This window comes from Juglans microcarpa x Juglans regia, chromosome 3S (assembly GCF_004785595.1).
Source record: "Juglans microcarpa x Juglans regia isolate MS1-56 chromosome 3S, Jm3101_v1.0, whole genome shotgun sequence".
Classification (NCBI taxonomy): Eukaryota; Viridiplantae; Streptophyta; class Magnoliopsida; order Fagales; family Juglandaceae; genus Juglans; species Juglans microcarpa x Juglans regia.
The window spans coordinates 11,538,194-11,550,251 of record NC_054599.1 but is presented as its reverse complement, the minus strand read 5'-3'; the positions used below and the strand labels follow the sequence as shown (position 1 = coordinate 11,550,251).

The following is a 12,058-nucleotide window of genomic DNA, read 5'->3' as shown; positions in this document are numbered from 1 at the left end:
CGTCCTCAAGATAACGTACCTCAATCGAATAAATATGGATACTTGATCCTCATGTCCTCTTCTAGCTCCCAGGTGGCCTCTTTTTCCATGTGGTTGCTCCAAAGCACCTTGACCATTGGAATTGCCTTCTTGCAGAATACTTGAGCTTTTGTGCAAGAATCCCAGCTCGAAATTCCTCATAGGTCAAATCCTCGCGGACATGGAGAGGCTCCTACTCTGGTACATGTGTAGGGTTCGAAACATATTCTCATAGTAGGGAGACATGGAAAACATCGTGAATAGCCGACAATTGTGGTGGGAGGGCCAACCTGTAAGCTGCAACTCCAATCCTTTCTAGTTCATCGAAGGGCCTAAATATCTTGGACTCAACTTGCCTTTGTTACCGAATAGCATAATTCCCTTCATCGGTGCCACTTTCAAGAATACTTTGCTTCCTACTTCAAATCGTAACTCTTAACGTCTCTAATTTGCATACTCTTTCTATCGCTCTTGTGCAATAGCGAGCTTCTTCCGAATGACCACTATCTTCTCATGCATATCTTGAATAATCTCCTGTCCAAGGATTCTACATTCTCCCACTTCGTCCCAATAGTGGGGGGACTGGCACTTGTGGCCGTAAAGGACTTCATATGGTGCTTCCTGAATGCTCTCTTGGTAACTATTATTGTATGCAAATTCGATCAAAGGTAAGTATTTAATCCAACTGCCCTTGAAGTCTATTACGCAGGCTCTAAGCATGTCCTCCAATATCTGTATTGTCCTCTCTGACTGTCCACCTGTCTGGGGTTGCAAGGCTGTACTATAAGCCAACTCTGTCCCAAACCCTTTTTGTACACTCCTCCAAAATGTTGAAGTGAAACGAGTGTCCCTGTCCGACACAATCTTAGAGGGGATTCTGTGCAGTCTGACGATTTTGCGTACATAAAGTTCTGCCAACCTATTTGTAGAATACGTCATCTGAATCAAAATGAATTGAGTTGCCTTTGACAACCTGTCGACGATTACCCAAGTTGCATCCTGACCTCCTGGTGCTATAGGAAAGCCTGACACGAAATCCATAACAATTTCATCCCACATCCAAACAGGTATAGGGAGTGGGTGTAATAACCCGGAAGGCCTCTGATGCTCTGCCTTGACCTGCTTGCATGTTAAACACTAAGCCACGTAGCTAGCTATCTCGTGCTTCGTACCACTCCACCAAAACTGTTGCCTGAAATCTCTATACATCTTAGTGCTACCTGGGTGAACGGTATAGAGTGAGCAGTGAGCCTCTCTCAAGATTACCTCTCTAATTTCTTTAACATTTGGAACACATATTTTTCCTTTGAATCTTAAGGTGCCATCCTCAAATACTGTAAATTTGGGCCTTTTGTCTTCTTTGACCTCTCCTCTGATCTTCACTAACTCTGAATCATTAGTTCAGGCAGCCTTTATTCGGTATATCAACAACGAACCCAAGGTCAAACTACTCAATCGATCATGAGTATCCATAACCATCTCTATCCCTACCCGCTCCATATCTAATAAAATATGCTTCTGTGGGGTATACATAGTAGCAAGGGTACCAGAGGACGACTTCCGACTTAGAGCATCCACCATTACATTAGCTTTACCCGGATGGTAGTTGATGTTGCAATCGTAATCTTTCAAAAGTTCTAACCATCTACGCTATCTCATATTCAAGTCTCTCTGAGTAAAGAAATACTTTAGGCTCATATGGTCTGTATTAATCTTGCACTTCTCCCCATGTAGGTAGTGTCTCCATAACTTCAAGGCGAACACAACTGCTGCAAGCTCTAGATCATGTGTTGGATAATTCTCTTCAAAACTCTTGAGTTGTCAAGAAGCGTAAGCGATAACCATCCCATGCTGCATCAAGACACAACCCAATCCCTTGAGAGAAGCATCACTGTAAATAACAAATCCAATATTGCCCGAGGGAACAGTGAGTACAGGTGCTATCACTAGTCTCTTCTTTAGCTCTTGAGAGCTTCTTTCACATCTTCTGTCCACAAAAACCTCATTTTTCCTTGTCAGCTTAGTCAACAGGGCTGCGATATTGGAGAATCCCTCGAAAAACCTCCTATAATATCCTGCAAGACCTAAGAAGCTTCTAACTTCATTCACATTCGTTGGCTTGGCCCATTTCACAACCGCTTCAATTTTCATCGGGTCTATTGAAATTCCTTCTTTTGACATAACATGTCCTAAGAAAGTAATCTCTTGCAACTAGAAATCACGCTTCTTGAATTTCGTGAACAATTACTAATTTCTTAATATCTGCAACACAACCCTCAAGTGTCCCTCATGATCTGCTTGGCTTTTGGAGTATATGAGAATATCGTCGATAAAAACAACAACAAACTGATCAACATACTCCCTGAACACTCTGTTCATCATGTCCATGAAAGTTGCTAGAGCATTCGTCAAACCGAATGGCATGACTAAAAAATCATAGTGTCTGTATCGTGTTCTAAATGTCGACTTCAAAATATCTTCCGGCTTGATCTTAAGTTGGTGGTAACCTGATCATAGATCAATCTCAGAGAAAACTTGGGTCCCCTATAACTGGTCAAACAAATGATCAATCCTGGGTAGTGGGTACTTGTTTTTAATTGTCACCCAGTTTAGTTCTCGATAGTCAATACAATGTCGCATAGAACCATCCTTCTTTTTCACAGACAGGACTGGTGCGCCCAATGGTGATACACTAGGGTGAATATAACCCTTATCCAACAACTCCTGCAATTTCTCCTTAAGCTGCTTTAGCTCTACTAGAGCCATACGGTATGTTGCCTTTGATATAGGTGTTGTTCCTGGTAGGATGTCGATTGAAAAGTCAACCTCTCGATCTGGAGGCAACCCTAGAAGATCCTCTGGAAACACATCCAGAAATTCCCTGACAATGGGGATATCTTCAAGTTTAGGTCCCTCTACAGGTGGTGCTACTAGACTATCTAGGAATCCCGAACATCCTTGTCTTAGTAATCTGGTCGCTTGTAAGGCCGAGATCAATTGGGGTGGGGCATTTCCTCTCTTTGTGCAAAAACTAAATTCCTCCTTGCCCGAGGGTTTCAATACCACTTTTTTTTTTAAACAGTCAACGCATGCATGGTTTCGAGACAACCAATCTATCCCAAAGATTATATCGAATCCCAACATCTCAAATATCACCAGGTCTACTGGGAGGTGTCTCCCACTAATTTCAATGGGACAATTCCTAAGTATGGTATCACAAATTATATGTTCACCGGTAGGTGTTGCAACAGATAATGAACAATCAAGATACTCTGGTACTCTTTCATTCAAACAAGCATAGGCACGTGCTATAAAAGAGTGTGTGGCACCCGAATCATATAAAGCGGTAGCATGACGATAAAATAATAGAAGGGTACCTGTAACCAGCTCGTTAGATGTCTCAGCGTCTCCTGGGGTAAGGGCAAAGACTCTAGCTTGTGCGGTAGGCCTTTGACCACTCTTTGTAGCTAGAGGTGGCGCATTCCTTGGGTAGTCTCGAGCCATATGGTTTGGTTGCCCACATTTGAAGCAAACATTCTGGCCCACTAAACAGCTTCCTTGATGCCTCTTTCCACAATTCTGGCAAACCGGATTCATTGGAATACTCTGAGGTGACTGTGATCGGTAGTTGGGGGCAGGCTTTTTGTTTCTATTGGGCTCAAGTAGAGGTTGTTGGCGTTTACTTTGATTGAATAGTTCCGCATTCGCCCTCATGTCTTCTTCAATCAAGGTGGCTCGTGTGACCAAGTCGGTGAAATTAAGGATCCTCAGGGGTATCAGGCGACTTCGAACTCTCGATTGCAAGCCCCGTTCAAACTTTTCGCATTTCTTTTCCTCATCGGGTACTAGATAACTTGTAAATAGTGATAATTCCACAAACGTCACAGTGTAGCATTCCATTGTCATGGTTCCTTGTACTAGGTCAATAAACTGCCTAGCTTTCACCTCACAAAGTGTTGGGGAAAAATATCGGTTCAAAAATGCCTGTTTGAAATGATCCCAAGTGATGGGTACCCCCTCGCCAAGATCAAGCTACAGTAGTTCCCGTGTAGAGGTCCACCATTTGTCTGCTTCATCTGCCAGCATATAAGTGGCATACTCCACTTTCTGTTTATCTGTACAAAAAAGAGCCTTAAAAATCTTCTCCATTCTTTTGATCCAGCTTTTCGCACCCAGTGCTTCTGCCCTGCTGTCAAAAGTCTGAGGATGCTGCTGTGTAGCTGGTTTAGGGTACAACCGACCCTGGGATTCCTGGCTCCTAGGCCTTGATCATCAGCAAAATACTAGAGAAGTCTGGTAGTAGCAGCCGCTATCACCTCTGGTTTGTTCGATGGAGGTTCCGAGGAACCTTCAGGGTGCATATTTTGCCTAGTACCTGGTGCCATTATCTAACAACACCATTCATGCAATGAGTAAATAATTTAATCATGTAATCAAGCAAAACATGACAATAAACATCAAACATAATAGTAAATAACCTCTCTTGAACTTTGAGCTGGCCAGGAGTCATCCTAGGTGTTTCCTATCCTAGAATTCTTTCTATTTAAAAAGTCTAAAGAATCTCTCGACCTGGACACTGATACCAATTGTAACACCCCGTTCCCATAGGATAGAGATGTTACAAACATTTATAACATAATGCCCAGTAAAGAGATTCATGTCCTGAATTACCTCATTTATTGAAAAGCATAAAAAACTGAAATGAACATAAATATTTCAAAATCGAACATAAAGTGAAAGATCATAAACTAATCCTACGAATAACATAAAAGAATTGTAGTTCTTGTGTGAATATCACTTATTTCTTCTTCTTCCTAAGTCTTTGTGTTAGATCTACTCCTGGCCATGCAGCTCTGTATCATCATAATCACCATCTGTAAAAAATTAGACATAGAAGAAAACAGGAGACAAACAAAAATGAGTCGAATACTTAGTAAGTAACACATAATATTGTAAAATATAGTATAGCTTGACATAGACTTAATTTTTGATGACTCTTTACCGCATGCATACAACGTCACAGATTCACAATCATAACTTTCTATAAACTTTACATACATACATACTCATGACATGCGTGTAACGTGAATACAAAATACTTAACTTAACATGAAGGGAAACATGCTTGAGTCCGTGTTTCACCTAATCTTGCATAACCTGGAGTGAAACACTCATGAGTTCGTGTTTCACTTAACTGGCATAACATGGAGTGAAACACATTTAGTCCGTGTTTCCCTTTAACTGAATAATATGGAGTGAAACACGCTTGACTTCGTGTTTCACTTAACTGAATAACATGGAGTGAAACTCCATTGAGTCCGTGTTTCACTTAACTGAACAACATGGAATGAAACACGCTTGAGTCTATGTTTCACTTAACTGAATAACATGGAATGAAACACGCTTGAGTCCTTGTTTCACTTAACTTGTGGTTAACCATGCTTGAGTCCGTGGCACTGTCATTAAATCTCCTTATCTTTCTTAATGCATGAGAATTCATTAGGCTTCATGAACTTTTCTTAACATGGCATATTCTTGCTCATGACATAACATAACATGACATATTCTTGTACATGGCAAAGCATAACATGGCATTTTCTTGTACATGGCATAGCATAACATGACATGATATATAACATGATCTGAACATCTAATGACATTCATGGGCATGCATGATCTAAATGCTACATGAACATGGCATACATCATCTAAGTATTACATGAATATGGCATACGTAATCTGACTATTCTATAACATGGCATACTAGACCTAAATTACTGCATGAACATCGCATGGCTTCCTTGTGATTTTGGTAACATTCATTCATTCAAGCATAATCTCATATATCAAAGATCGTGAAACGAAATCTAAGCTTGACTTGTCTCTTAGTGTAGCGTAGATAACCAACATGAACACATCATATTTTCATACATAACAATAATGTTCACAGTATGCATGCATTTATATGATCATACTATTTACCTCTTAGCGCTGCTTCTTGATTTCCAACTTGTAGCGCGTTGCCTATACAAGGTACTAGATGTTACTAATTTCTTAGTGAATTTGTCTAGCATTCTAACTACTTAAAATCATACCGTAGAGATAATATAATACATATTCAATTAAAAATTACTACATATTAATATTATTCAAGACCCATAATATAACTTAATAGCTATATTAAAATATAGGAAGGCCCAAGGCCAATTGGGGAAAACAGTCCACTTTAAAAGAATAAGGTTTCATCATGAGGGTTTACGGAAGCCTGTAAAACTTGCTATCAGATGTTATAAGGGTATTTTGGGAAATTATCCTAATGGGCATGGGTATTTTGGGAAAACTGGGTATAAAGGAAGATATAGGCTTACGGGGGAAAGGCTCTCATCGTGTAACAGAGGGACAGAACTAAGAACAAAGGGAGTGGTTGTGCCATGCTCACCGAGAGAAGAAGGATGAGGCGACGGCAGCTCTGGGTGGTTGGGAGCGATCGGCGACGCGATTGGGTCATCTGGGCAGTGGTGCAATGCAAGAGAGAGAGAGAGAGAAGTGAAAATCATGGGGAGAGAGAGGGATCCTGTCGAGGACTTACCAGAAAGGAGTGGGTTCAACGGGGTTGGGCTAGTCGACGATTTCTGGGCAGCCGGGGTAGTGCTTCAACGTCCTAGGGTGGTCGGCGGTGGCTGGGCAGGGTATATACGGCTTATGCAAAAGTGAGTTCTACATATTGTTTTTTTTTTGTGTGTTTAAAACAGAGGGTTTACGTGGGATTTTATAGATGATGGGGAAGGGAGTGGCTTGTGTCCTCAATAGGTATGCTAGGGTTTGAAGTTGGCTACACTTGGAAAATTATTCCTACGAGGATATGGATTCTGAGAGGATTTTGAAGAGTCGAGTTATAGTTTCAAACTAGGAAACTAATCTAATATGGAAACTAATAGATAACTATACAAAGGTTTTGATAGGGAAAAAATCACTATTTTAATTTATCAGATAGCATAACTCCTAAAATGATAATAAAAATAATGAAGACAATAAAAAAATTATATATATAAAATACTAGTTTTAAGCCCTAAATTTGGACCCGTATGTTACATGCTAATAGGTTACGTCTCTTCAGACTTAGCCCTAAAGCAGAATCCAATCATGCTGCAAAAGCTCGCACTTCAAGATATGAGCCTTTTGAGACTTCAGATACATCTGTTGATCATATCCATCATCGTGAAGAAGGACAACCTGTTGAGCACACTGAGCTCGAGATTGAGCATAGATGAAATGAAATGTGAGTAAACATGGGTTATGATTATGACTTGGACGTGAGATTTTAATTTTCATAAGACTCAATGACAAACGAAGAAGGCGAAGTGCCACAACCATCATCATCTAAGGAGCTACAGCCGCCAGTGCAAGAGGTACTAAGGAGGATTGGTTAACTTCCCCTAGTAAATTTATTTTTAGTAAGACTACGGTACTGATTTCGAGGACAAATTCTTTTTCTAACGGGGGGAGGATGCGACAACCAAGACTTTCTAGGCTTTTTGTGTAATATTTTTTTTCCTTTTAGATAATCCCATGGGAGTTTCGGCCTTCACAGGAAATTAGGGTTTGAAGCCCAATGGAATTAGGGTTCACGCCCAACTCAAGGTCTTGTATGCCACTTGTCATCTAATGGAACTTATGTTGAGGACTTGATGAATCTAGATGGAATTGAAGGAAGAGAAGTAAGAAGGATCTAGGGTTTGTCATTTCATGCCTACCAACGGAGATCATCCATCTTCTTGCCATGTGTCACGCATGCAAAGGTTTGCTTGTGGGAAGAATTTTTGTGACACTTATCACTATAGGAGAGAATTTGTAGAAGACGAATGATGAGGTTATAGAAAAGTGGGGCCTAGGGAAAGCCAAGAGGCCTTTCACGGCAACCATAGGAGAAAGGAAGAAAACATTCTTACTTTTTGCCACGTGTCATGCATGCAAAAAGGTAGGTAAAAAGTTTATCTTGGGAAAGGGCAAATCAAGCTTGGGAAGGAAGGAGCCACACGCCTAGGAAGATTTCTAGAAGAACCTTGTGTAAGACACCTTGAGATGGATGGCTAGGGCAAAGGGAGTTGTGCAATTTTGGACCAATCACATGCTTGTCGAAAAAGTTGGTGAAAGAAGATCTTCTAGGGAAGAGAGGGAAGTTTCAGCCGCCCATGCACACACACACTCCTCACATGCCACCTGGCACACATGCACACATGTAGTAGATTGATGAAGATTGCTAGCTTGACAAAGACCATTTAACCACAAGATTTATTGAACCAAGACACAAAATGAAGGGCAAAAAGTAAAGTGGAGCTTCAGTTTTGAGGAGGCCACACCACATGTCCAAAAAGGTGTATTATGTTTCCAACACAATCAAATGATGAGCTAGAGGAAGAGGCCTTAGGGTGACATGCCACTTGGCATGCATGCAATGAGTTTGGCTCATGCAAGAAGTTTTTTGTGTCTTTAAAAAAGAGAGGTGCTAAAAACCTGAGTCCTTTAGTCATTTTGAGAATTGCTCTTGAGGTGTTCAGCCATCACCCTTTCTCTCCAACCTTTTATCACTTTCTCACCATCCAAACACTCTCCACAATGTTCTCTTCTCACCTAAACATTCTTTTGAGGATAAGCAAAGTAAGAAGATACTTTCAAGAGGAGAATCATAGAATGTATGAAGCCAAAATTACCTTTCCAACACACATATATTCGGTTTTGAGGTGGTGGAGTTTCGGTTTCTAGCAAAGTTCATCTAGAACTCATGCTCTCATACACACACTTGAGCTAGAAGGATTTAGCTCATGATTTGAAAGGTTTTTCCATATGAACCTACGCCTATATGCACGTGGTTAGATTAGGGCTTTTCTTCAAGAAAGATAGATACGACCCTACTTGCTTTAAGCCTAAAAGCATGATGCTTTGAGGTTGAAGGCCACGACCCTAGTGTCTCTATGAGCTAGGGTTTTGTTGTAGGTAAGTTTTGGACTCAAGGAAGGAAGGTTCGAATGTTATAGTCTTTTTCTTAGAAAATGATGTCTAGAGAACAACACTTGAATAGACGGGTTAGGGTTTCTCTTGAATGATGAACCTAACTAGTACTATATGTATTTTCAGCTTGCTTGCTATCTATTACAGATTTTTGTGTAAGTAAACTTCTAAGATGTACTTGAGTATTTTATGTATATGTCATGAGAATTTGTTGGTTGATTCGATTTTATGTGACTATTTGTGACCTTGATGTTCTTCCATGTGTTGTGATCATTTCTTAGTATGACTATCTCATGTATGAATAGAATGGACTATGGAATGTAATCATGTATGAAAATGGAATAAGAAGCCATGTTAGGGTTCGGATTGCACAATGTTTGTTGTATGTGAATGTTTGTTACTTGACCTAACCTAGTATGGGACTAAGTTCAAGAAAATATTTGTCTATAATCACTAGAGTATTTCGGCCACCCATGAGTATTCATTGTAAAAGGTTTTGCTTAACACTTTAGAAGATTCCAAGTTCATGAAAATTGATTGGATTTGTCCCTATATGAATTTTTATGTGTATTGATTATGTTTGATGAATCAAAAGCTTTGTCTAGAATCATGATAAGTATCAGATTCTATGTTTGTATGTGTATATGTATAGGTACATGTATATATAGGCATATATGTGCAACTCATGAAAGAGTTTAGGTGAATGTGCTTTGGTTGGACCAATGTTTATGTTATGACATAGTCACCTCAATCAAGTGGATCGTTAGTTGATGTAGTAACCAGCGTTGGGTGGTGGTGAAGGGTAGTTGTAACGCCCCAAACCCAGTTGCCCTGGAGAATTACTACCTGTCACTTAAGAACATGTTTTCCAACACAACTGAAATAAAACTCCAAAACTTTATTAGCAAAACTCAATCTCAAGTACTCTAAATAACCACATTGAAACTCTACAAAGTTATTACTGCAGCAAAATAAGCTAAGGAGTCCAAAATCTCCCGGTAGTCATAACAAACCAAACTAATAACTTCAAAAGTCTTACTAAACCCAAGCCCAAGATATAATTAAATCTAAAAGACATAAGACATCAGAATTCCTTCTTCTAACATCCTCTCTCAGCTTAATCATGCTCACCAATCTAATCCAGGTCCTCAGTTGGACTCTCCACATCATCTGAAAAATATTATGAAGATAGGGGTGAGTTATCAACAACTCAGTAAGCAGAAATCATATGCTAGCCTGTAAACATGAGCATTTACAAAGTAGAGCATGCAGAACAAAATATTTTCCAGAGTTATCATGCAGAACAGAATATATTTTCAAAAGTAACAGAGTGATGGTTTTAAGACAACTAAAACTCATAGTGCTTTGGCATAACATAAACTGAGTATCATCATCAGATCAAAACAGAGCATCAAACAGAGCAGAGACCATGTTTCACCCCCGTGGTAGGGTTGTGCTAACCCAGGTGGCTAAACTAGGCAGAGACAGAGGTGAAATCTTTCCTTTATTCTTCTCGGAGCCCCGAGTGTGCACACAGGAAAGACCACAATAAAACCACTTTGTTTCCAAAGTGGGTGCACTCAGAGACAGAGAAGTTGGTACCAACCCAAACAGAGCAGAGCATAACAGAGCAGAGCAGAGCAAAGCAGAGACAGAGTCAGATACGAAAACTAGTACACCATGCCAAAGGTTTTCAGATGTTATATCAAAATAATATAGAGTATCAAAACAGAATCAGACAGTTTACACACACTGAACACAAAAGCCAGAATATCTTTTCAAATAAATGCACAACTTTTCATATTCTCAATATCGCTCATTTTTCAGATTTCAGAAATCACATGACAGAATTTAGCTCATGTCTACACAATGCATGTCAGAACATATTTTTCTTTTTTTCGTACAGATTTCATGAGTATGCAAATAAACGACCGAGGTTGGTTTTGTTTTTTATCAAGTTCTCATTTCACCACAAAAATATGTAAAGTTTTCATAAAATCAACCTCAGTCTCAAATAATTCGTGTAAGGTCTAGCATAGGAACCCCGCTTACCTGACTCCTGCAGCGCATTATATATGACTTGAATACGGTCTCTATCCGTCTCGTCACCTATTCATAAAAATAATATAAACTAAATATTAAAGTCCAACAACACAAAATTGGTCTTAGACAACTTAATACCCAATTTCTAGACCATAATTCAGTAAGTTAATCAAACTCAATCAGCCAAATAATAATCTGGACAGCCCACACTTCGACCCAAAATATTCTATACCAATCTCAATATTGTCCAATACAAGCATCAAAACCAATGTCAACTCAAATTCCAATAACTCACACTTATTCCTACAGTTCGCAGTCCCAAACAATTACTAACAATTTAATCAGGACGACACTACACACTACTCTCTCTCCGATCACAACTCCACAACAGGAAAAAAAATATCTCAACACTTCTAGATGTTAAAAGGCCCCAACAAACCCTTCTAAACATTTCCAATACATCAAACCAATAATCCAAAAATATATCGTCACTTCCTAAAAAATCATCAATATTCACCATGACCAACGTCAAACTCAAAACACCAATATTTAAACTCGAAACCGCTAACAAATTTCATAGCATAAACCAATCTCACACAAACAACTCCATCATCCAATCTAACCGATCCCCTTACTCCTCGGACTCAGTCCGACACCACCAATAAATTAACAGTAAATATGAATTAGAGCATAAATACATTTAAATCTCAAAAGTTCTTTGGGAAAAAATACTTACAATGCTATAATATAATTTTTGAGAGATCACGGAGGTGCTAGAAGCGGCAACGCAGCAACAAAACAGTGCCAAAAGCACTGTGGCCGTGGGTCTCAAAAACCCACATTTGAACGGGTCTAAACAAAGACCCGAGATTGAAAGGGTAGGGCTTAGGGATGTCGGTGAAGCTAGTGGTGGTGGTGGTTGGCCGTGGGTGGCGGCGCAATAGGCGGTTGAAGTGCAAAAAAATATCCAAAACGGAAATGTTGATGG

General features: G+C 39.7%; 1 protein-coding gene across 1 annotated transcript; it reads right to left on the bottom strand.

Annotated features, from left to right (window-relative positions):
* Positions 1-2,265: 2,265 nt before the first annotated feature.
* LOC121258687 lies at positions 2,266-3,924 on the bottom strand. The gene is made up of 2 exons (XM_041160230.1): positions 2,649-3,924; positions 2,266-2,525 (listed from the first exon to the last, which is right to left on the bottom strand). Exons 1-2 carry the CDS (start codon positions 3,922-3,924, stop codon positions 2,266-2,268), a joined length of 1,536 nt encoding a protein of 511 aa, XP_041016164.1.
* Positions 3,925-12,058: the final 8,134 nt, after the last annotated feature.

Excerpts from the sequence above, each read along its gene's own strand:
- LOC121258687 (XM_041160230.1), bottom strand. The coding sequence starts at position 3,924 with ATGACAATGGAATGCTACACTGTGACGTTTGTGGAATTATCACTATTT. Across the intron at positions 2,526-2,648 it reads GGATGGTTCTATGCGACATT|GTTACCACCAACTTAAGATC; the intron begins GTATTGACTATC and ends ATCTATGATCAG.